The 24,877-nt window shown below is 35.3% G+C and overlaps 2 protein-coding genes across 4 annotated transcripts in view; one reads left to right on the top strand and one right to left on the bottom strand.

The window, feature by feature from the left end:
• Positions 1-6,742: 6,742 nt before the first annotated feature.
• Positions 6,743-8,313, bottom strand: LOC116163375 (torsin-1B-like). The gene is made up of 5 exons (XM_031477272.1): positions 8,021-8,313; positions 7,699-7,967; positions 7,339-7,639; positions 6,999-7,146; positions 6,743-6,945 (listed from the first exon to the last, which is right to left on the bottom strand). The coding sequence occupies exons 1-5, from the start codon at positions 8,202-8,204 to the stop codon at positions 6,831-6,833; spliced, it is 1,017 nt and encodes a 338-aa protein (XP_031333132.1). The 5' UTR covers positions 8,205-8,313; the 3' UTR covers positions 6,743-6,830.
• A 1,192-nt stretch (positions 8,314-9,505) lies between these two features.
• The window catches only part of LOC116163373 (spectrin alpha chain), a 41,276-nt gene continuing 25,904 nt past the window's right edge, over positions 9,506-24,877 (top strand). For 2 of the 3 annotated variants that reach the window (XM_031477266.1, XM_031477267.1), the window contains exons 1-9: positions 9,506-9,662; positions 16,274-16,546; positions 16,592-16,727; positions 16,777-17,096; positions 17,143-17,344; positions 17,392-17,549; positions 19,829-20,135; positions 20,186-20,475; positions 20,525-20,813. In XM_031477266.1, coding sequence (XP_031333126.1) covers positions 16,298-16,546; positions 16,592-16,727; positions 16,777-17,096; positions 17,143-17,344; positions 17,392-17,549; positions 19,829-20,135; positions 20,186-20,475; positions 20,525-20,813 — 1,951 coding nt within the window. In that variant the 5' untranslated portion in view covers positions 9,506-9,662; positions 16,274-16,297. The remainder of the gene's footprint in view (positions 9,663-16,273; positions 16,547-16,591; positions 16,728-16,776; positions 17,097-17,142; positions 17,345-17,391; positions 17,550-19,828; positions 20,136-20,185; positions 20,476-20,524; positions 20,814-24,877) is intronic. The other variant, XM_031477268.1, reaches the window with a different exon arrangement.

Here is a 24,877-nt window from a genome sequence, read left to right on the forward strand (position 1 = left end):
TTGTTTAAATATGTGGCAAGAAGCAGTTAATGTCGTGACACCAGACATGTGGAAAAATTCAATCAAACACACTGAAGGTGAAATAATGAAATGGTATGAAAGAGAAAAAATGTTAATGCAAGATATACTGCCAATTTAGGGGAAGATAGTGACAGTGACACAGAAGATTCTTGTTAATTTGCAAATTAAGTAATTTGTATTTATTTAATTGTAAGATTATAAAATAATTACATATTATAAAAGTGACTTATTACTGCAAAATACTATCCCCTGGCTTTGATGGTCAAGTATGACGTAAATAATTTACATGAAGCCTTTAAACCATGTAGAAAAGTTAATTAATGAATTTATCGAAATTGCTGTCGGTTCTTAACTTCCCGGTATGTAGTACAAAGTGTTAATCCTTACATAAAGCTCCAACATTAAAAAGTCGATCGCCTGTAAGCAATTGATAATCGTTACATTCCTGTACACGTAGATATCTTGTACTTCATGACAACTGAATATAGAGTTAAGATTTGTAACGTATATAGGTTGTCTGGTGGGTTTATTTTTGTATAATTTTCTTGTGTTAATGTTTATTTGATTCAAGTTTTGAAGATTGTAGGTTGTAGATTCATTATGAGTAGGTACTGGGTGGGGTACTAGGTACTATAAAAAAACGTGTGGTTTTATGGCGGCAATTTAAAGATAATTTCAGGTACGTAAAAGCGATTCTAAAATTGTTGATACTATTTTTTTTTAGTACACTTTATTCCGTATAACTTCCGTTGCACGTCATCATTTTCTGTGACGTAATTACTATGCAATAATGCCAAATCTAGTTTTGAGCGATTTAGGTTATGTCACTTGTCAACAAGACAGTGCATTCTTTGTGTGAACAATCCACACCTTAAATAAAATAAAAATAATTTTTATTATTCATTTCGTTAATTGGAACCACAATATACATACAATATACTTTAATAACTTATGAACTGTACAAATGTAACATCTCTTTTACAGAGAAAGTACTAAATATAAAATTTTACAGGTTATGTGATGTGATGGATGATATTCAAATTAATCGGAATCATCGGAACTGCTTTCGTGTTCAAAGTTTATAATAATAGTAGCAACGTTTTCAAGATCTAATTGCTTTTCTCTTTCGTACCACTTGTGTATTACAGTTTCCGTATCCTTAACTGAATTGCGCCACGTTTCGGAAGTTATCGTTGTAGTGTTTCTGTTTATGCAATTTCAATGCTTCGTCCATCTCTACCCATGTGTCGATTGTAGTAATTTTTCGCTATGCCCCAAATATGTTCGATAGGATTAAAAACGCGATGATAGGGTGGTAATCGTAAAACGAAGTAACCGTAATGCTCGGCTAAGTGGTCAATGCGTTATGCGGTACATTTTAGCTGATTTATTCCTAAAAGTATCAACAAGATTTAGATAATACCAAATAATTTGCGAACGTACTTACTGTGCAACCTTTTCAACAGTTCGGCTTTAAAATCATTTTCGGAGAACTGCACATTATGATCACCTAACCACACTTTAATGTTGTCTGTTTGCCCGTTATCGAACACAATTACTGACGGGTTATCTAAATTCTTCAGTAATTTCTCTTCAAACCAATGCACAGCGAAAGACGTAGAAAATAATCAAAATCAGATCAAACGAAAAGTAAGCCAAAAGCAACCTGTCAAATTTACAAATTTAAACGCGACAACATAGCGAAATGCTACCAATTGTTGCGGCCAAAATAAACTACAAGCTTAATGTGTTGCCTAATAAACGAAAGTAAGTTTACGTTGGTACGTCGTTTTCTTCAGGTAATGACGTGCAACGGAAGATATACTGAATAGACCGTACGGTCTATTCAGTATATCTTCCGTTGCACGTCATTACCTGAAGAAAACGACGTACCAACGTAAACTTACTTTCGTTTGTTAGGCAACACATTAAGCATGTAGTTTATTTTGCCGCAACAATTGGTAGCATTTCGCCACATTTCGCTATGTTGTCGCGTTTAAATTTGTAAATCTGACAGTTGCTTTTGGTTTACTTTTCGTTTGATTTGATTTTGATTATTTTCTACGTCTTTCGCTGTGCATTGGTTTGAACAAAAATTTATGTGGTTAATGATCATGTTCATGTGGTACGAGTATTATACAGGATGCTATATACAGAGCGGTTTTTGGGAGTTTAATAGAGTTTTCGATTGGCAAAACTCGTACTGCACGAGTGTTGCACGAGAAACTGAAGAAATCCATGTGAAAATTGCTCTCAATGGAACATAAATATTCGTAAATATATGTTGTCATTTGTCCATAACCTCATTTTAGATTTAGGTAATCGACAAATCTCTATTCTAAAAAATGACAAACGATTTCAGTATTATTTATGATAAACGATGAGGAATATAAATTTGAAATTCCTGTAAAGGACCAATTTTTGGCGTTCAGTTTAATGAGTAAGTGCAACTTTTTGTAAAATAGAAGTTATGGCTAGTTCATCATCTTCGCTATCGCTAGATGACGACAAAAAACTCTCCCAACGCAAGAAACAAATTCAAATTGTCGCACGTTTGTTTTGAAAATTTGTTACTAGCAGCTCCACGAGCTCTCGGACCTCGTGCGTCGAATTTTGCACTGAGTGCGTAATTGTTGCATCACATTTGCCAATGGAACACAGAAAATTGCCCTAAAATTACCAATAGAACGTAAAAATTGCATTCGTGCAGCAAGAGTTTTTTGCCAATCAAAAACGCTATTAGTTCGAACATTGTACAGGTACGAATGGTTCTAAGGCTTTGTGAAAACAATATTAAAGTCACTAGATATAAATATATCTAATAACTAATTACTTAGCAATATAATTACGGACATGCGTTCGCCAACGTACGAGCGGGCCCTACTCACAAGACTGTAGGGGATTTTTTCAAATATGTAGGTCGCCGGTTACGTAGTGCAACTGCATCCACTGACCTCTATTTTGCTTAGGTCAGATGAGTGCATCCCATGTTCTTAAGTTTTAAAAATTTGCTGAAATCTGGCTTGACATGGAGCAAAATGAACAATAAGTTGCAAGAAAAATAAATTGCGAAAGGCATGCGCAGTTCAAAGCCAGCTCATCAATTTCTGCAAGAGACATAAATCTTGATTTTGTATCACCTTCCTAGTCAAATACAGCGGCGACAACTATGAAAGGGACGCACCTTGATTAACTTTTTTAATTAGCCTTATGTATTTTTGTAATTTTTATGTTTCTTCAAGCAAACAAAATTTAATTTTTATTTGAGGTGAGCAATTTTATTGGCAAATCCATTTGATCGTCTGTTGGCTGGCATGTGACAATTGAAACCGAATTTCACCATTTTATTCTATTATTATACTAGAAGAGCTGGTAGACATCTGTTTGCTGTTTAAGAATGACCACCGGATGGCATTCCCTCCAAAGCCTAACCGAATATCGCTTAAATTTGAAATCAAAAAGTGACACATGATCAAACATCTAGCACAGCCCCCTTACATTAGTTGCAAACCATGACCTGAAGAACGGTGGGGAACGAACGCAAAATGAGACACTATGATGACGTAATAGAATAATTCGTATTTTGTAAATGAAAATGTTGTAGGTTTATTATTATTATTAGTTTGCCTTTATTTTCGAGTGGGCGGGGTTTCAGCTAAGGCTGTTCTACCAACCGAACCCACTATATACATTTTTACAAATATCCATGCCATATACTATTGTTAATAAAGCATGACAAAAGGAATGGTTGGAGGTACAAGCAAGTAACAAAACATAACTGTACAACATGTGACAATTATACATGTCCTTGGAGGGAAAATTCCACGTTAACAATAAAATATGTGGAAATTATGAATTACACCTCATATATATCGCACATATTATAGATTCTAAACCGCAAAGTTTTTGTTAGCAGGGCTCCACTCTTGCGACGGGTAGCGATTGGCCCTCGTTCGACAATTCAAAGCATATATTTGAAATTCTAGATCATAATCACACCCTTAGATGTCTAAGCTCTACACGCCAAAAAGTGTTACTTTACTTACACGAAGTCTATACATACATCAAACAATTTGATAATTTCCAAAAATTTAAAAGAATGACCAAAAATATAAATTCGGGCCAACACCATGTAATCAGAATAACCATAAATTGAGCAAAAATTATACCAAACATGAAAACGATTTTAAACATATCATACACATTAACATATATATGATCTAAGATTTTAAACAAAAAAGTGAACCGCGGCATTTTTCATACACGTACGTGATTTCGCATTGAGGTTAAATCGTGTCAATTTCAAAACAGAGATTGAAAATTATTTTTAAAAAACATGCAATGATGAACACAAATAAATTATAAAGAAATTCTATAATGATTACCTACTCCATGTATTAAAAAACAAAAAACCAACAAAACTTAAACCCTACGACCTTTTCTTGGCCACCGCTGAAATCAAGATAGCCTAGCCCAAACGTAAGCAATAATATCCACATGCTGTCTTTTTTCCATTTGATTCTTATGTAACCAAACTAACTTCAAAATTGAAATTGAAACAAAAATGTCGATTATTGTTGACCTCGAGTAGCGTGCTGACGTGTAATTACAGAGGAAAATAAAAAAGGGTCAAGCAGCGGCGTTCTTTACAATATTTCTTCAGGCATGTACATATTAAAATTAGAGTAGTTGCAAAGGTGTAGTCATGTTGAGTGAACTCAATGGTAGTAGGTATTATCTTTGGTTGTTGTAATATTTGACAAACCACCATACGTATTGGAAAATATTATACAAATCATATATTCACTATAATCATAGTGTAAGAATACACTATGCTATAATATACGCATTTAAAGTGTGTTTAATAGTTTTGAAATAAATAGGTAAAATGATTTCAATATATTATTGTTAATTATACGTAAGTATTAGTTTGTCGCTTTCCAAGTGATATTTAATATTAAATAGGACGGTACGTACCGCAAACTGTAAATGCAAGGCCCCCGCCTTTCGATTATGATGACGTGGGTCCGAACCCCCCTGAGCGTGCTTTTTTTTCTATAATAGATCGCGGCAAAAATAACTATACATTTTTTATTATTTTTTTAAATTTAATTTGTAATTTTAAGTTAATTATGTAGGTATTTAAAAATTTCGCGCCACCCTTATGAAGTACTTGCGGCACCACGACACCCACTTGAGAACCACTAGTTTATGTAGACAGGAAAAATATAAATTTTTGTCACTCCAAAATGTTAGATGACTATTTCGAAACAATATATTTAAATAAACAAAACTTTATTTCTTATAAAATAATACAACAGTATTCATTATTCTGGACTCATTTGATCATCTAAAACAAGCTTATAAAGCTCAATTTACATTATACTTTTTTCGTCTAGAAACTTTGACTAGAACTTGTGCTAGATTAGACACTATACTAGAAATTTAAATTTGCCGCTTTTTGATGCAGACTTTTTGTTTCAATGACAGTGCTGCCAATTTCGGAAAACAAATCTCAATATTGTACATTTTGAGGTTAATTTAAATTGCTAGGAAACAAACATGAATAACAAGCAAAAGAAACTCATTTTTGCTATGTACATGTACCTAATTCAAGAGACTTATATTTGAGGTTATGTTCAAGAGTATGAAAATAAAGTTGTTGGTAGCACGGAATTTGTTCTAATTTGGTGCTAGTGCGCAAGTCACAAGTATGAAAGTTGGATGGAAAATGGGTCTGGACCTAGTTTCAGATCTAGTTTCTAGATTAGAAACTTGGACGGAATTTTCTGATTTACATTGTCAAAATTTTAACAAGTTCATCTAGTACAAGTTCTAGTCAAAGTTTCTAGACGAAAAAAGTATAATGTAAATTGAGCTTTAGGGTTTTTTTGGTTTTATTTTTGCATGGCCAACTTTTCTTTTGACAATCTGATGACATCAAACGGTAGAAAAACGGACCTTTCTTGGTTGATGACCCGCTTCCGGTGTTAGTGGACAACCAGCTAGACTAGTGGAAAACAGACCAGCCTGGCCCCACATTTTAAAATACTTAAATACAAAAACAATTTTTATCTAAGAGTCTAGATTTAAAGCAATAACTCTGAACGGTTCTGATTACAATTTACATTTTTTATGTGCTACATTTTAGTTGAATTTTGTCCATGGTTGATTTTTTTAAATCATAATTTTTTAATACTTTGTAATTAAACATCACTTACTGATTCTTCAATACTCTTTCTTACTTAAATATGTTACTATTCAACAGTTTAACAAAAAAAAATCATGTTAACAAAATGTTACTAAACATATACCATTAGAGGAAAATTGTCTTATTACATATCATTATGATACTATGAAAATTCGTGTTAAAGCTAAAGAAAAATTTAAAAAAAAATTAATTTAAATCATTGCGATCATGTTTTGTCTCGAAGAACTGTGCGTCATTACTGCACATAAAACAAGCACCTTTTAGTTTTTAATTCATTAGTATTACAAGAATGTTTGTGGCAATAAAATTAAAAAAATGCAGTTCGAAATTAAACAATAGTTTGAAATACATTTAGAAATCCTATGGAGACATTGAAGCTGTACCATATCTATAAGTTGCTAATGGAATTTATCATGCCTACTAATTACTCAGTCATGACATAATAGTTATGTTTGTGCTTTGTATATGATAGTGTGTCAACACATTATAACCAGAATAAAATCAAAGAAATAAAGTAAAATTGGAATAGTTCAATTAAATGGCATTATGACATTTTATATCACAAGTTATTATTTAATAAATACTATAGCAAAAGTGTTCATCTCCAATGCGTATGAACAATTAAGGCTACTTTTTGGCTAATTCGTTTGCAACCTGTCTTTGAGTACAGATTATCCGGTGACGGTCCCCATTCAACAAACTCCAAAATAGACCTGATAATAATGCATTATTTTAATAAGGATAATTAAAAATGTTAAATACTTACAGTACATCGTCTTCTGACGGACGATTTACCCCTCTCATTCGAAACTGATCTATTATACATGCTCTTACATGTTCCATTTCTAGTGGTAGGAATGGCACATAATGATCTATTAAATTACTTTTGATAGTGTCAGAATGATGGAAACCACCTGAAAGAACCCAAAGAAGTTTAATCCCAATGTTGAGGGTGTAGTAGCAATAATAAAAAGGAGAGCCCTTAAAGAAAGGTTCAATCTACTAAGAGCTTGAGTTAAGGTTAATAGGCTTAGAATTGTGTTTTGAGATTTGACTTAAAATTATTTAAAGGTATTAATCTATTAATTACAAAAAAAGTGTAATACCATGTTCATTAAAGGCTCCTTTGATAATCAAATTTTCAAAATCTTGCAACTGAATATCTTTCCTGGGAATTCCACTGTGATGCAGTTTTATCATTTGATCAGTTATTAACGACTCCCCGGTGTTCGATAAGAATATAAATATCGATTTTCGATAATCCACCTTAGCGACATATGCGTTATAATCAATTAGAGGTTTAATTATATTTAAAAGGTATTCTGGTGCTTTATCTACTTCATCAAATACAAAAAGTTGTTTCGGACATTTTGTCACGTTAGATTTAATCCATTCGTATAAATCTCTCTGCAAATAATCTTATTAGTGAAATGAATTTGCTGAACGGAGATGCAGTAAACCCTTACTTGGTATTGTGCAACTTTCGATTCTTCTGGAAAGTTAATTCGACTGACAAAATGATGGACATGGTCACTAGCACCACCCAAAGTAAATAAAGCCTCCTTTATAAACCCTGTTACATAATTTTTTCCACCACCCGGCCAACCATGAAAACTGAGAGTCAATGCTTTCGAAGGCTGATACCTTTCATCCCAATGTGACTTTAAAGCTTTAACGATTATCTCTTCGGCTAAATGTTGCCCATACACTTTAGACTTTAACAGTGCTTCTAATTCTAAAATTTAAAGTGAAGTAACATATTTAAGAAATGAACATGTTATACTGTACGGTTAACATTTCCTGGAATTTCTTTGTCCGTACAACATTCTTTCCACTTACAATAGGTTTTATCGTAGAGATAGGAACCTATTCCTACTACAGCTGCCGAACCGATAGAAAATGGATCGAAACAAAAAATCACAGTACATTGTAAAATTATGAGTAAAAAAATTATAAATTCGTTTACATGCATCCTAGCGTTTATTAGGAGATTATGCAAATTACACAAATTTGCACAAAAATAAATAAAATAGATTCTTACAATTTTACAAATTGTTAGGTTAAGAGAGTGTGGACGCCACTGACCTTGATTTTTTAGATCAGTGGTGGACGCGCAGTCATTAAACACTGTACAGGGTGCTCGGTAGTTTGAAGAACAGATCGAATGAGCCCAATCTTTTCAATTTGGTAGAGTAGCCTTGGTTTAAACACTGACCACTCAAAAATAAAGACAAAATTTAAAAAATATTACGACTAATTACAATTTTAAGCAACTGCGTTCTTGGATATAGTTTAATATTGTACTTAGTCGTTGCCTCGTTCACTTCTGCCACAGATGTAATTTCGTAATCTGTGCTTCTGCGCACTGCTCACCCACAGCGGGATGCCAGCATTCACAATTGCAATTACTGGACAAGTATACGTTTTTTTCTTATTTGTTTGGTTATTTAGGGGTTGCCGAGAAGCGATTTAAACATGAACAAGCTGATAATGCAATTTCTTCCGGCATTAAATATAGGCATAGTGCCCACTGCGATACAGAGATATCATGTCAGGCGCGAGTTAATAGTCTTTTTAGTAGTTTTGTCTAAACTTTGCAGCCACTGAACTTGAAATTATAAATTGCATCTTGCGGGATCCTGACGGTGGCATTGCGCAACCTAGGGATCGTATCTTTTTGGACAACCTCAAGGCGTGCAGCCTCCCACAATGGCGCGGGAGGTTGTTCACGCGCAAGAGTCTTTCCACTCCCTGAAGGTGCCGAGGGTTCCAATTGTGGAGGCTTTTCCACATGGTTAGCTGAGTTAGTTTACCTAGTGGTTCGTAGGTTTTAGCAGTGTTTTAGTAATGGTTATTTGGAGTTGCCTTCCGGGATGGATCCGCTGCTGTTAATGGTGAGAGTAGAATTGTCCGATCTCGGCTTCTTTTTATCAACATTTGGGTGCTTTCCTAATTACCTGGTGTTGGTTTTGGAGACCTTCCTCTAGATGGAGGTTGCCGGTTGCGCCGCTACAATAGATGTGGTACGTTTAGAGGGCGGAGTTGGGCCAGTTGAGCCATCCTGGTTTTGCATTACATTGGACGAAACTTATAGCAATGAGACATTTAATCTAGATTTTGGTCGTGTATTTTGTAGATTATTCGATTTATTCCGAATTCCGGCTATTATACATTTTTTTAAAACACCCTATGGATAAATTGTTTCCATTACGTCGATGACGCATGTCTAGAGTGTGACATAATAGTCTTCGTCATTGTTCGTTGCAGCTTCGACTACACAATCGGTTCATGCAGTTAGTTTTATGACACGAAGCGACCGATATATTTACTTTACGAACCATTTTAACAACTACAAATAAGTAAAGCAATTTAACATTAATAATCTGAACTTCTATTTGCCGGTAGTGTATGTAAAAAGCGTATAAAGAAGGTAAGCAAATTATGTTTGTGCCCTGTAAAAATCAAACGTTTTCCATCCTGTGTATTCCTCCTACTCTCCCAGCTATAATTTCAACCACACCCCGATAGAAAATTGTTACCAATAATTTCACGTTCTTTAATCACTGTTATTAAGCAAATTGTTTGTAAAGCGAAAAGCTGTTATTTTCAAAGTCTATTTTTGATTATTCCCTTTCATGGTAATGTAAAATTTGAATAATAAAATTGTTACGGCCTTGGTTAATTTCCTCTGAAAAATTAAGGCTGGTATGTGCAGTAATTCGGTTTCTTTCAGTAAATATTCTCTTTCATTAGTCCGAATAAAATTTGTAGCATTGCGGTTTACAACCAATACAGCATACCACCTTACTAATCAATATAGGATTGGCAAACTACATCAATATCTGTTCTGCTCGACTGTGGTACATTCACGCTAGAATTATGTCATCGCTCATTATGAGAAATGATACGGATGGAGTAGGTATAAATACCTAATTGATATAAATTTATCTATCTCATTATTTACTTTTTAAATTTTCCATTTTATTGAAAAAAATGAAGTATTTACAGTTGCCCTTTCAGGAAAGTGTATACTTTGCACCTCGTTTTAATCACAAATTATTTCATTATAACTTAATGATAAGGTTTGAAGTAGGTACAGGGTCATCATGCGATGGATGACTCCTCTGTGTGGAGTTATGACTTTGTCAAATTTAATTCCGAAATAAATTTTTAGAATAAATATGAAATCTGCCTGAATAATTTTGACATTAGGAAACAAGAAAATACCCTTGTGAAACAGTTAGGCTGTTGTATGTATGTTATAATGTCATAATTGTGCTTATTAATTAATTTATAGGTACGAGAAATAATTATTTTTACAACTGAAGAAGAAAGTGGAGTGACAAACACTTTCAAGTTTTCCATATACATAATTTTTTCTGAAACTACAATCAAAATTGAAAAATTATCGTATGGAATAATGAAGTTTCATACATAGAAATCTAGATACGGGTATGTTTCACTTGTAAATTATTAAGATTAACGCCGCAATATTGTTTTTCTTTCCTCACTATAGGTAATAGAGAGGAAAATCACATTTTTCTGAAACTACTTTAGAAAGAACTACTTTCGTCTCTAAAAAGATTTTCCTCTTTAGTGAGGAAAGGAAAAAAACAATTGCTGCCCTAATAATGACATTTAAAATTGAAACATACCCGTATCTAGATTGCTATATGTCAAACACGAGGTCAAACATTATTGCAGACGATAATTTTTCAGTTTTCATTGTAGTTTCAGAAAAAATACTTTCTTCTCTAGTTCTAAAAATAACTATTTCTTCACCCTTTTTAGAGACGAAAGTAGTTGTTTCTAAGTACTTTCAGAAAAAATAAATTTTTAACAAAAAAGACTGTGTACTGCCTCGTGTACTGCTGTAGGTTGCACTTTCTATTGTACCAATTATCTCAAAAGAGATTTTTTGTTCGAAAATAACTATTGTTAATCATCATGAAACTTACTATGAGACCACATTATTAAGGTTAAGTTTGGGCATGCACACTTGATGTATGGTATTTGTTTCCTAAAAATATTTCTCAGCAAAAAAAATGGAAAGGTGTCATGAAACATTTTTGCGAATAAATCTTGGTGGAAAAATAAATAAATAATTATTTTTTTAATGTCTTCTCGTTGACCAAACTAAATGCCGCAGGTGATGGGAAATCGTCACGCCGCACGGTGGAACGACACTGTGTTAAATGTTGGACATTTAGCAAAAAATGAAATTCATTTTTCTGCGAAAAAAATTATAGTGATACATTCGCAAATAATTACTCCGTTTTAAAATAAAAGTTTTTTAAAAAATCCTTGTTTCTAAAATTATTACACAGAGGCGAAAGTAAAAGTTCCTAAATTGTTACAGTTCAAGAAAAAAATAATCTTTATTTAGTGGGTCAAAACTCTACCCGTGAAAGTACCACATCGTCTGGTCTGATTCTTAATTTTTTAGAAGCTAAAAACGAATTCTGGTGGTAAGATTCGACCTTTGGTGAGAAATTTATAACATACACGTCTCACGTTAGCGGTTCGCACCTCCTTGAAAAGAGCAAACTGACACACCTTTGTCCAATGGACTCATCCTCATCCCGCCTTCATTTTTTATTTCTGATCCACAAAGTACATTAAAAATAAAAAGACCCGTGTGTCCTCAATTTTTATTTGCGAGTAAAATAAACCCAAAATAAATTATTGAAAAGCTGTGTTTTTAGTCCGAATTTGAAACGCTTCAGACTAAATACGTCACAAACCTACAACCAATCACGTAGAAGTGAGCTGGCAACCTTACGCGAGGGTCTGACGTTTGTCACATTTGACGTTTTGAGAGGGATGTTTAACCACAGCCGTCTATAATTACAAGCCATGCTGAGAAGTTTGGCAACGTTGTCCGAAAGTCAATCGGTGGGCCGATGTAAGTTTTAATGGCGTCTTGTTGCTCTTGAAAAATTGCATTTTTCCTGTCTCCTGTGTTTCCCCTTGGTGGTTTTAATACAGAAGAAAGATACTTAGACAGCTTACAATTGTACATATATTTTATTCATTTACAAAAATGGATAATAACATTTTTATTTGACTTTAAATTTCGAAACGCTGTAAATCGGTAACTGCATCATAATGTGTTTTCCATCGAGCTCTCCGAAATTGGTGAACTTCTGACGAAAGAGGTCCAGGTGAAGCACACGTTTGGGCACTTAATTTCGGCAAAAGGATAGTAAATCGCTGTGTATCAGAGAGGTTTTATCAACGACCAGGTGCAATTCGGAATGGCAGATTTTAAGCCAGTCGCTACTCCATTGGGTCTAGGTAGGAAGCTTTTAAAGTGGGGAGCCCCGTAGACGTCAAATTCCCGTACCGTGAACTCCTGGGAATAAGTCGAAAGGTTCCTTCAGAAAATCAACTTGACATGTCCGTGCTAGAATGCCTGAAATACAAACTAATTGTGTTTTTTCACAATAAACACTTACCGTACTTACGTACCACGTACTGTGTAGGTCATATTTGAGCTTGTACAGGTACTTCGAACAAATACAAGTGCTTGTAAAGGGTCCAGTAAGGAGTAGCCTGCTTTACAGATTATGACAACAAATCGATATATTTCGTTTAGCAACTTACCTGAATAATAATTTCTGTTCATTCCGTACGGAGTAACACAAATTGTCGCAATCTCGCTCTATTAAAACAGGTAAATAGGAATATTACACCCAAAACACATAAAATACACCTGAAATCTGTCAAGTTGAATTAGGAAATCGGCCTACCATGCAGTGTTGCCATAATTCTCAGCACGGCTTGTAATTATAGACGGCTGTGGTTTAACTGCATCTAGCACGAAAGTGACAAGTGCCTGTGACAGATGACGCAAGTTATAAATGCCATTCTCCTGCAATATTGCCAAGTCGTTATGTCATCTGAATGGTTCTAGGAGCTGATTGGTCGGGCTTATTACGTCACAGAGCCCGCCACAATCATATCGTTTTAAATAAACCTTTAAAACCGCACATGTTCATTATTTTTTTGCTAATCAGCCTCTATTTTTAAATAAACTCTTACTGTCCAAAAAAATGTTTTATGGTTTCAGGTACACGCTTATTAAATTAGAACTGCGAAATTCAACTACACTGTAAACCCCCATTGTAATTTTTTAATATTTGTTACGATTCGTCAACGGCGACAAGTGAAGATTAAACCATTAAAAAAGAGCGCCGCCTGGCATATGTACATTCAAAATCTACGCTACCTGTATCTAGCAAAGAAGAAGGAGGAGCTTAGAGAAATTCTCATAATACCATGAGTAGTCGAAGTATTGTCGAATATTTTTGAGGTGCTGTCACGAATGTTAGTTACGCGATGCTTTTCTTGCCGTGCGTTTTCAATTTGCTTTTATAAATCGTCTTCAGGTAAACAAGGTCTACAAGTAAGACAATTAGATCTACGCATAATCAATCCAGTTTTTGACGTGTGCATTCATTTTCCATTTATAAGCAGCGCACATAGTAAAAATTATGTGTGGGCATGCGCAGTGATGTGTGGGCATACTGCGCAATGCCAAATTTCTTATTTATGGAGATATTTCTTTGAAATTGTAACCACAGGTGCTTCTAGTAAAGGCAAACATTTCGCACATGGTAAAAATTATGTGGGCATGCGCAGTGACTGCACAGACTGCTCATAGCCAACTTTGTTATGTATGGTAATATTTCTTTGAAACTTTATTTTACTTATTTAACTCCTCTCTTTCTCTGGACGTGGACGTGCTTCAATATGCAGATTCGACATTTTGTGTGCTTTCGATGACTGCATCGTTTCAATACTTTGTGTTACGCGGCAATACCTACGAGTGGGTTTTGAAACATTTTTTTCTCTGACCCTTGTAGCTGTGGTAGGTTTATATTTATACAATCACGAGTACAATCATTACTATTACTAGTTTATTAAGAAATAGCCAATAGAATCAACAGTTTATTGTGCTTCTCTAACCATACCTTTATTTCTTGTGACTATTTCTTAATAACCTAATGATTGTGCATGCCCGCCATTAGCCTTGCCATTAGCTTTACTGTATGAACTTGCACGAATTATTTACGAGATGTTGTACTAATTGCGAGACTAATTGTACCGCGAACTTTAATCTTGTTTTCTTTAATTGGTAATACAGTTAGCTGGCGTCCAAAAGCAAATTGTAAATTTGGTATATAGCACACACAAGAATCCAACCACTTTGCCTAGTAAAGTAGATACAAGGGCTACAAGCAAATGGGTCTCTGATCAGAGCGTGGACGTTTTGTATGTTTGTGGCGAATTGAGGTATTACACCAGTCTTGGCTAAAGTCCAGTGTAAGGGATGTGCTCAAGTGGTACGCAAGCTATGAGGAGGCATATGAGGTGTGAAAAAATAGTACCTATATTGTTTGCCTAGTTGGTTTTAACAGGATGGTGCACCCGCGCATAACCAACAACACCTTGTATTTTAGGTGTTGTTGGCACAACGCCCTAATTGGACAAATTTAACTTCGAAAATGGCAAATTTGTCCAATAGGTACCTATTCTCGCGCTGTATGCGGTTGTGTGCGGGTGCACCATCTTGTTGAAACCAACAGTTTCCAGTTTTTCTTTTATATTTCGTTTGTTCTCTTATGATTTAGGTGTTTTATAATGGAAACACCATATTCAGTTGTAACTTAAATTAATTAAAAATGCTTTTTTTTAACGATGTACTATTTGCTAAAGAGTGTTTCACAACGAATTGGATAGATTATTATCTACGAAACAAATACAAACAAATTTGGGACAAGGAATACATTCAGGTTCTTGCCTTCACGGTTGGGTCCGCGTCGAGGTCCGCGTTCAGTGCAACGCCACCAATACAAGCCAAGCATATACGTGAACTCAAACGTGCACTTAGCACCCTTTTACACTTGTGCTCACTTTAGAGACAACATTTATACTTTTTTTGCTCTCTATATATAGTTTACATCATTTGTGTGCATCTGCACCATTGTTTTCCTTGGAAGCATCAGACTACCCTGAGCCGACTGCCAATATATTTCTGCTCGAACTGGCGGAAGACCAGATGCCAAATGTCAACGTTGCTGCCCTCTATCTACTCGGATCAACTGCCGAAATATGATCCCGCACTCCAGGCCAATTACCGAAATGGTTTCCCATGGCCCCCAGAATTTTTCCAGAGTCAAGTGCCCTAATACCTACTAAGGTTTTTACAAATCCGCGAAATGTAGTGTGAAACACCCTGTACAAATTGTATGTTTTTACATGTTATTGAAGGCGTTACTGTATTTAAGAAGATCCTCGATATTATGGGTCTATTTCGTTCGGCTTATAAAAGGCATTATTTTTTTGGGTAGTAGTATATTATATCGTTATGTGCAATGGCAAACGGTCACTAAACCTTCCGCAAGCACCCATCCAGTTAGCTCAATTAAGTACAGGTACTATCAAAACCTTTAAAAGAAATACTGACGCGCCACGACGAAAATCTCGATATAGACGTCAAGTTTATTAATTTGAGAAATTCAGCACCTGAATTAATCAGAAAACTAACCGTTTATTCGACAGAAAATAATCAAATAAACTGAAAAAAAGCAGGCACTCATGGCGGGAATAAAAATAGCATGCAACGGGCGATCGATAGAACAAATGAATTAAAGAAAGCTTAATTAGGTTAAGTATCAATAATTCAAAATCTCCGGTCGTAACTGCAACTCTTCTTTTTAAAAATCGGCAAACGAGGAGATTTTCAAACGTATTTGATCGTCGTTCGTTTTCTGTGACTTTAAAAGTAGTTGCAAAGACATTCACTGATGAAGATGAACAAGACCTGCTGTTGTATGCGAAAGAGTATTGGAGTATTCTTGTAGACTATTATATAAGTATTGACAATTTTCAATCAAGTGCACAAATTTGACAATTTCGAGACAATGACGAGAAACTCCGTGTGCAGATCGCATTGAAATTTTGAAAATTCGAAAAAAAAAATCCACTGCAATTCCTTGTGTACGTTCTTCAGTTAAGGTTTTTGTTTTATTACAGAAAGCGTCCATTTAATTACATAATATGGAACAAATTCCACCGCCGAAGGAGGTGAAAATCCTCGAGACTGCTGAGGATATTCAAGAACGTCGTCAGCAGGTGCTAACGAGATATGACAACTTTAAGGCCGACGCACGCGCCAAACGAGAGAAATTGGAAGACTCGCGCCGTTACCAGTATTTTCGTAGAGACGCCGATGAACTCGAATCTTGGATCTTAGAGAAGCTACAGGCGGCTTCTGATGAAAGTTACAAAGATCCTACCAATCTACAGGTACATGGGCAGATTGATTATGTCACATTACATTTTTTGTTTTAGGCAAAGATTCAGAAACATCAAGCTTTCGAAGCGGAAGTATCAGCGCATAGCAATGCGATCGTCGTTTTGGATAGAACTGGACAAGATATGATCAATCATAATCATTATCAATCGGAGACCATTCGTCGCAGATTAGGTATGCGTAGCGCATTTTTTCAAAATTTGTGTAATACATAGCTTTATAGAGGAACTTCATCGTCTCTGGGAACAACTGTTATCGAAACTGGCAGAGAAGGGCATGAAATTGCAACAAGCTTTGGTGCTTGTTCAGTTTTTACGTCACTGCGACGAAGTTATGTTTTGGATTAATGACAAAGGCAGCTTTTTGACTAGTGAAGAATTCGGTCACGATCTTGAGCATGTTGAAGTGTTGCAAAGGAAATTTGACGAGTTTCAAAAAGATATGGCATCCCAAGAGTACAGAGTAACCGAAGTTAATGAACTTGCTGATAAGTTATTGCTCGATGGACATCCTGATCGCGACACTATTGTCACTCGTAAAGAGGTATTTTCTCAATTTTTAAAGCTGTTTCTTCATGAACAATTTTTAGGAATTAAACAACGCCTGGCTGCGTTTAAAACAGATGGCGCTAATGCGTCAAGACAAGTTATATGGCGCTCATGAAATTCAACGCTTCAATCGTGATTCCGACGAGACAGTCACTTGGATTGCGGAAAAAGATGTTGTTTTATCATCTGACGATTACGGCAGGGATTTGGCGAGCGTTCAGACTTTACAGCGCAAACATGAAGGTGAGTTCTTTGTTTCTGTGAAAGTTGGCTGATTAATTCGCCAATAGGTGTCGAAAGAGATTTGGCCGCATTAGAGGATAAAGTATCCACTCTTGGGCAAGAAGCTGACCGTCTCTGTGGAATACATCCAGATCATGCCAATCAAATTCAAGCTAAACGCGCAGAAATTGAAGCTTATTGGGAGCGGCTTACAGCAAAAGCTAAGGTTGGTTCAATGTTTTTGTCACTCTTCCTAGGCTCAAATTTTATGAGAGTCACTGACTGGATATGAATGTCTCAAAGTGTTTGACTGCTAGGAGACGTTGCCCAAATTTCTTTTGTTATTACAGGTAATTGATTTTTTGAGAAACTTTCTTAAAGCAATTTTTAATACAGAATAAACTGGTGTGGTTTGTTTAGTATAAGTACTAATTTTTTGTTCGGTACATTTTTAGTTTTCTTATTATATAAAGATAAAACCACATTTCTGTGTATGAATAAGAAAATGGTGGTAACCAGCAAACAAGTGGAGAAGTTGTATTCAGGACATTCCACCAGTTAGTTGATTCAACACCATTTCAGGGGCAAGATTCTACCAGAAGAAGGCTTTCAGTATAGGATCTACACGGTGTCCATTTTTCGAGTGCCACTATGGGGATCTCACTTATCTTAAGAGATAGAAAGTTGGTTAAATGGGGGCAAAGTTGCCAATTTTCGTGCTGAATAAGAATCTGAAAAGACATTTCAAATATCTTCAATAGTTTTGAAGATATCTCAAAAAAACAAAAATTTCTGACTCGTCTCTCTCTCTCTCTCTCTCTTCCTTTCTTTCTTTCTTTCTCTCTTTCTTTCTTTCTCTACCTTCTCCTTTTCGTTTTTATTTTTTTTATGATAAACTAATCGTAGTAGACATTTCTAATTAACACATTATTCGGACACTTTTTAATGGAGATTTCAAATATGGCATCCTGTTTTTAATAACTCTCCAGATGACGGAGAAACACGTGGCAACTTTAGTTTTTCTTATGGGCGCCATTTTGAATTTTCACATTTTGAGATTACGTCTTTTTTTTCTCTTTACAACGATATATCACACATGGTGGTTCAGTATCACATTTTTCCTAAAAATACAATTTTTAATTTTTTGAGAAGAGTGCTTTGGAAAAACAAAACGTTCTTTTGTTGTTAACAAAAGGTTGACTTATTTCATGTAGTGTCATTTAGGTTTATGGTAGTTGTATTGCGAAAATGCCTTTTTCAGCGTTATCCAGAGGGGCAACAACCTAGTTTGAGGTATTTTTCTTTGCATTTTGGGTTCGATTAAACACAGTTAATTGACAAAGACAAAAATTTATTCCGCAGAAATTAAAACAGCAGTGCTGAAAGAAAGAAAAGCATTTAGAGCCTCTTTTTACACATACCACGCACGCACGCGGTCGACAGACGATTAAATAAAGAAATCTTAATTACTTACCGTTTTTCAGTAATCTACTAAATCGGGTTATAACAATTTTACGATATTCAGGCGCACTTAGAATTGACAAATACATGCGGACAGTTTCAGAAACTTCACTTCTTTTTTATTAAACTGGATGTTGATGACAAAAAAAATTAAAAAATAACTGACTTTTGGGATGGTAGAACACTTACTTTTGATGAGTGATAAACCCGGTGGAAAGGCTTCACTATACAACTGCTTCATGTACTCAACCTAGAACTGCTACTATTTTCGTTAACGGACGAAATACTTTAAAAACTTCTCACGAACGTTTACTGACTCACTTTATAATGTTATAACTTAAGTCACTCAATACGATTAATTACATCTCCAACTAAACGAAAATAGGACCGACTGCACAAAATAACCGCGTTACAAATATTACACACTCAAACCGTCACCAATAAAAATGTCCTGTTTAAACGTTGTTGTCGGTGTATAAAGGATCCGGCACCTGTCCCCACTTACGCCAAGAAACGCGCACATCTTCGTAAAAGACCTGTGTCTTATAAGAACGACTTGTGCCCCTAACAATAAAACTTCTTATCGTAAATGACAAATATTGGAATACAAATTCAAACAAAACGATCACACTGGGTTTATTTGTCAACCCACCAGATTTACTTCAAAAAATTGAAATATTTCAGATACAGGATGGTCCAACCTTTTTGAAGGTTTAAAACCAAACAAAATGACAGCATGATGTTGTTTACAGTACACAACATCAACAAAAATTTTATGGGTCATGGAAAACATGTACATTCTTATTTCCCAATATAAAAGACATGTTCGATCCATAAATTATAAGGTTCAGTTTCACCACATCCACTTATTCTGTATCAAAAACTAGTTTCAGAAAGTTTTTTAGGGTACAATACAAAGAGAAATTGTCTGAATTCAAGAAGCGTCCCCTAGCAGTCTTGATAGTGAAATTCTTTCGGCCTCAGTAAGAGATACATGAGTTTTCGTTTACTTTGCCTCACTGACTTATCATTTTCGGATTGTAGGAACGTCGTGAAAAATTAGACGAGTCATACTTCTTACATCGATTCTTAGCAGATTTTCGAGATTTAGTGTCATGGATTAACGACATGAAAGCGATCATATCCGCAGATGAGCTTTCCAAAGATGTAGCCGGTGCCGAAGCTTTGTTAGAGCGACATCAAGAGCATAAGGGAGAGATTGATGCTCGAGAAGACAGCTTTTCAGCAACAACCGAAGCTGGAAAGCAACTTTTGGAAAATGGCCACTATGCATCCGAAGAAATTAAAGACAAATTAACACAGTTAGCGTCTGACAAAAATTCATTATTGGGTATGTTACGTGTTACTCTTGTTGCAGTATATAAATGACTAATTTTGTAGCTTTATGGGAAGAAAGGCGTATTTTGTATGAACAGTGCATGGATTTGCAACTGTTTTATCGTGATACAGAGCAAGCTGATACATGGATGGCAAAACAAGAAGCATTTTTGGCTAATGAGGACTTGGGAGATTCTCTAGATTCCGTTGAAGATTTAATAAAGAAGCATGAAGATTTCGAAAAATCGTTAGCTGCTCAAGAGGAAAAGATTAAAGCGCTTGACGAATTCGCTACGAAATTAATTAATGGAGAGCACTATGCGGCTGATGATGTGGCCCAGAGACGTGCCATGGTACTTTTAGATTTACTTTCATCTAACATCTTATTCAATTTTTGTACAGCTTTTAGAACGACGTTCCGCTTTGAAAGAAAAAACGTTCTTGAGGAAGACCATTTTAGAAGACGCGTATAAATTACAACAATTTGAACGGGACTGTGACGAGACCAAAGGGTGGATAAATGAAAAATTAAAGTTTGCCACCGATGACAGTTATTTGGATCCTACTAACTTGGGTGGCAAAGTTCAAAAACATCAAAATTTTGAACAGGAATTGAACGCTAATAAAAATAGAATGGAAGAAATAACGTCAACTGGACAAGAACTAATCAACTCTGACCATTATGCCTCTTGTAAGTACTTTTTTGCTACATTGTTGCATTACAGTCTGTTGTAACGGTTTGCTCAATAATAAAATTGGAGTATAAACATAAAATAAAACACATCTAAATCTACAGTGTGTCCTATTTTGGTTGAGACTGCAGTGTATCTCGGCTGTTTTTAAAGATAGAGACTTGCGGTTTTCGTGACCCTGTGCCAATTCTTTGTGAAACTTTTAATACCACAAACAGAATCAATCTGGCTCTGTTTGTTTCAGAGATACAGTATGAAAACGAAAAGTTTGACTTTTTGGGGTGTTATCATATCTTACTACCCATGCAAGTTAGAAAAAATGTAAAAACGGTTTATTTTACATATTTTTACGTAAAATCCAGTGGCTTATTAAACAAAATTTTTGGACCACTATATCTGAGATTGGGCCCATGTTGGTATTTTTAATGCAACGTCCTATATATCTTAAAGTTTATATACATAATTATATATTATATCATATTTTTTAATGCTTTGTAATGGCATGTTTCTACAGTCAGCCATTTTTATTGATTGGTATCGGCTGCCATGGATACAATAAACAAAACAAAATCTCCATAAATCCATGGCCTACTATTTAAAAACCATAAAAAATAAGATTTTTAATTTTTTTCATGGCTAAAATAAAAAAAAAATAAGTTGTGAGACAGCAGTGACATCTGGAAAAATAATGTAAAAAATTTACGTTAAGATATACAAGGTGTTGCATTTAAAAAATACAAACTTTGAGTGAAATCTCAGGAACGGTGGACTGATAACATCCAAAAAAGTAAAATTTTTTGTTTTCACCCTGTATCTCCAAAACAAACGTAGCTAGATTGATTCTGTTTGTGGTATTAAAAAAAGGGGCACAGGATTATTTAATTAATTGTGAATCTTTTCTCTAATTTGGCCATTGTTGTATCTCCATGGTTTTGGAGATCCGCATGATAGACATTCTTATCTTGGACACAGTGTAGAGTGACGGGTAGAGTTCTGCTTGTGTGGGTCTAGCATCTCCTTACGATTTGTTGCAATAATAAATGAAATAAGTCGGTTGATAACGGGTCTCCCTGTCGAAGTCCCCATCTAACTCTGAAGTTCCATAAGTGAACCTCGTTACTTTGTTGTTCGTTGTTTGTATTTCTTCTTCCATTCTCTTCCTCTTCTTACTCTCTGCATATCTTTTTTGTTTCTTTTCTGCTGCCTTCATATCTTCTCTTGTTTTCTTAGGTATTCCTAGTCATCATTTCCATCCTGGATTTGTTTCTCCTTTCAATAGCTTTTCTGAATTCCCATCGAACCAGTCTGTGAGCTTTTTCTTCAGTTTAGTCATGCACTGTGATTTTTGTATACTTTTCCAGTTTGCTTCTATGTTCATTCTCAATTATGTTTTGCAGGTCCTCTTCCTACACCTTTCTATATTTTTCGATGAATTCTTCCTTTTTCAGTTTGGTCTTGTTCACACCGGATCACTCTTTTCCCTCATATCCTCATTTTTTCGATTGGTTTCAATTGTTCCATTTTTACTCGGACTAAAAAGTGGTCTGTATCAGCATCGGTCCCCCTATAGCTTCTTACTATTCTGATATATTGTGATTCCACCACCATGTGGCCATTGCGATTGGTGGTTCTCCCATCTCCTAACCTAACCGTCTTTTTAGGCTGGGGGAGGGGGGTGGGGAGAGTAATTAGTCGATTTTTCAACCCATCTGATTTGGAGTAAAATTTTTTGATAAGCTACGCTGATTTTCATATTTTAATTGGCATATCTCTTCCTTGGTGCGTTTTTGGTAGTCACCTGGGCCATTAACCTTCTAATCATTCCCGTTATTTCTTCGTACCCTCTGCTTTTACTTGGAGATTTTTTTGGCCCCCTACTCTACTTCCCTGATTCGCTCTCCTCGTCCGAATCTTCCCCTCTTTTTCTTTTACTCTCGTTCGTAGATGACTCTTCTGCTTTACTAGTTTTAGGGGTTCTTGGCAACTGCCTTTCAGCTTGCTATAGTAGTGCTCTTTTGTGACTAGAAAGGTCCTGCTCAAATTTGGGAATGAGTGCGGAAGTTTTACTCTACTGCATGGTGACATTCGGAAGGCAACCTAGAGGTAATTTTGTAGTGACTGAGTGCCTGCAGGGAGCCTTATGTCACTGGATATTTTGATAGTTTTGTTTTTTATGTTCTGCATAAGAACTTTGCTAAGCATCAGTCCTACCAGTTCTGCATGGAATATAGTAGGGAGTTTGCCTAGGCCCTATTGGTTGGGTCTTTGGAGTAAATACCAGTGCCTGTTCCTTCCATTGGGATTCCACTTTCGCATAAACCTCTGCTATTCAACAACCCCTTACTTTTCAGATGCAAGGATGCCAGTAGTGTCTGCTCTTTCACGTGGAGTTCTAGTGGAGGCAGATCCGGAAGTGCTTCCATGATGACTGTGGGGGTTGTCCGCATCGCCCAGGTGCAAGCAGGGTATCCTTGCCACTAGACCATTGTGGCATACATTACATTGTGACTGAACTGAGTCCAGATTCCAAAATAGTTAAGGGGAAGGGTCAATTACGGCGTATCTTTTCGCATGAACCATACAATACACTGTATAGAACGGCAGACGACAGTGTTTTCTTGCGTACCTTTAATTGTAATACACAGTGTCCATTTTTCGAGTGCCACTATGGGGATCTCACTTATCATAAGAGATAGAAAGTTGGTTAAATGGGGACAAAGTTGCAAATTTCCGTGCTGAATAAGAATCTGAAAGAAATTTAAAATATCTTCCATAGTTTTGAAGATATCGCAAAAAAACGAAAATCAGGATTTTCGTTTTTAATTTTTTTATGATAAACTAATCGTAGCATTTCTAATTAACACGTTATTCGGACACTTTTTAATGGACATTTCAAATATGGCATCCTGTTTTTAATTACTTTCAAGATGATGGAGAAACACGTGGCAACTTTAGTTTTTCTTAAGGGCGCCATATTGAATTTTGATATTTTGGGATTACGTCTTTTTGTCTCTTCACAACGATATATCACACATGGTGGTTCAGTATCACATTTTTCCTAAAAATACAATGTTTAATTTTTTGAGAAGATTGCTTTAGAAAAACAAAACATTATTTTGTTGTAAACAAAAGTTTGACAGTTTGATCCATCTGTCTGGTTGCAGCGTTGTCAGATAAGTAGAAATTCGATTTTCATCTGAACATAATTGAACCTTCGTTTTACAATAAAATTTATAATTAAAATTAGAACAAAATACATCACAACATGTGTTCAAATTGCCCAGCTCCTAATTCTGAGCACAGTGCCACTCTCTTCCTAAGATTTGCTATGGCTCTTGACACATCCCTTCTTCTACTCTTGTCAAATCCAAAGCACTCTTCTCAAAAAATTACAAATTGTATTTTTAGGAAAAAATGTGATACTGAACCACCATGTGTGATATATCGTTGTAAAGAGAAAATAAGACGTAATTTCAAAATGTGAAAATTCAAAATAGCGCCCATAAGAAAAACTAAAGTTTCCACGTGTTTCTCCGTGATCTTGAAAGTTATTAAAAACAGGATGTCATATTTAAAATCTCCATTAAAAAGTGTCCGAATAATGTGTTAATTAGAAATGTCTACTACGATTACTTTATCATAAAAAAATTAAAAACGAAAATCAGACATTTTCGTTTTTTTGCGATATCTTCAAAACTATTGAAGATATTTCAAATTTCTTTTCAGATTCTTATTCAGCACGAAAATTTGCAACTTTGCCCCCATTTAACCAACTTTCTATCTCTTAAGATAAGTGAGATCTCCATAGTGGCACTCGAAAAATGGACACCGTGTATAGTGAAAACAAAAGAGACACTGTTTACTTTCTTCTTGAACAGTTTGACTAATTGTACTTTATCTGTTTTACAAATACTACCATCTGGATAGTAGATGGATGTTGGTACGGCTTTGAGGAAACCATCATTAAGTGGAATGAACCAAGATGCATGAAAGGATTATTAAATTGTGACTTTTATGTTGATTTGATTTTGTATGCTACTTTGGCTATTACCAAATCATAAGT

Source organism: Photinus pyralis, unplaced genomic scaffold, assembly GCF_008802855.1.
Source record: "Photinus pyralis isolate 1611_PpyrPB1 unplaced genomic scaffold, Ppyr1.3 Ppyr1.4_LG2, whole genome shotgun sequence".
NCBI classification, from domain to species: Eukaryota; Metazoa; Arthropoda; class Insecta; order Coleoptera; family Lampyridae; genus Photinus; species Photinus pyralis.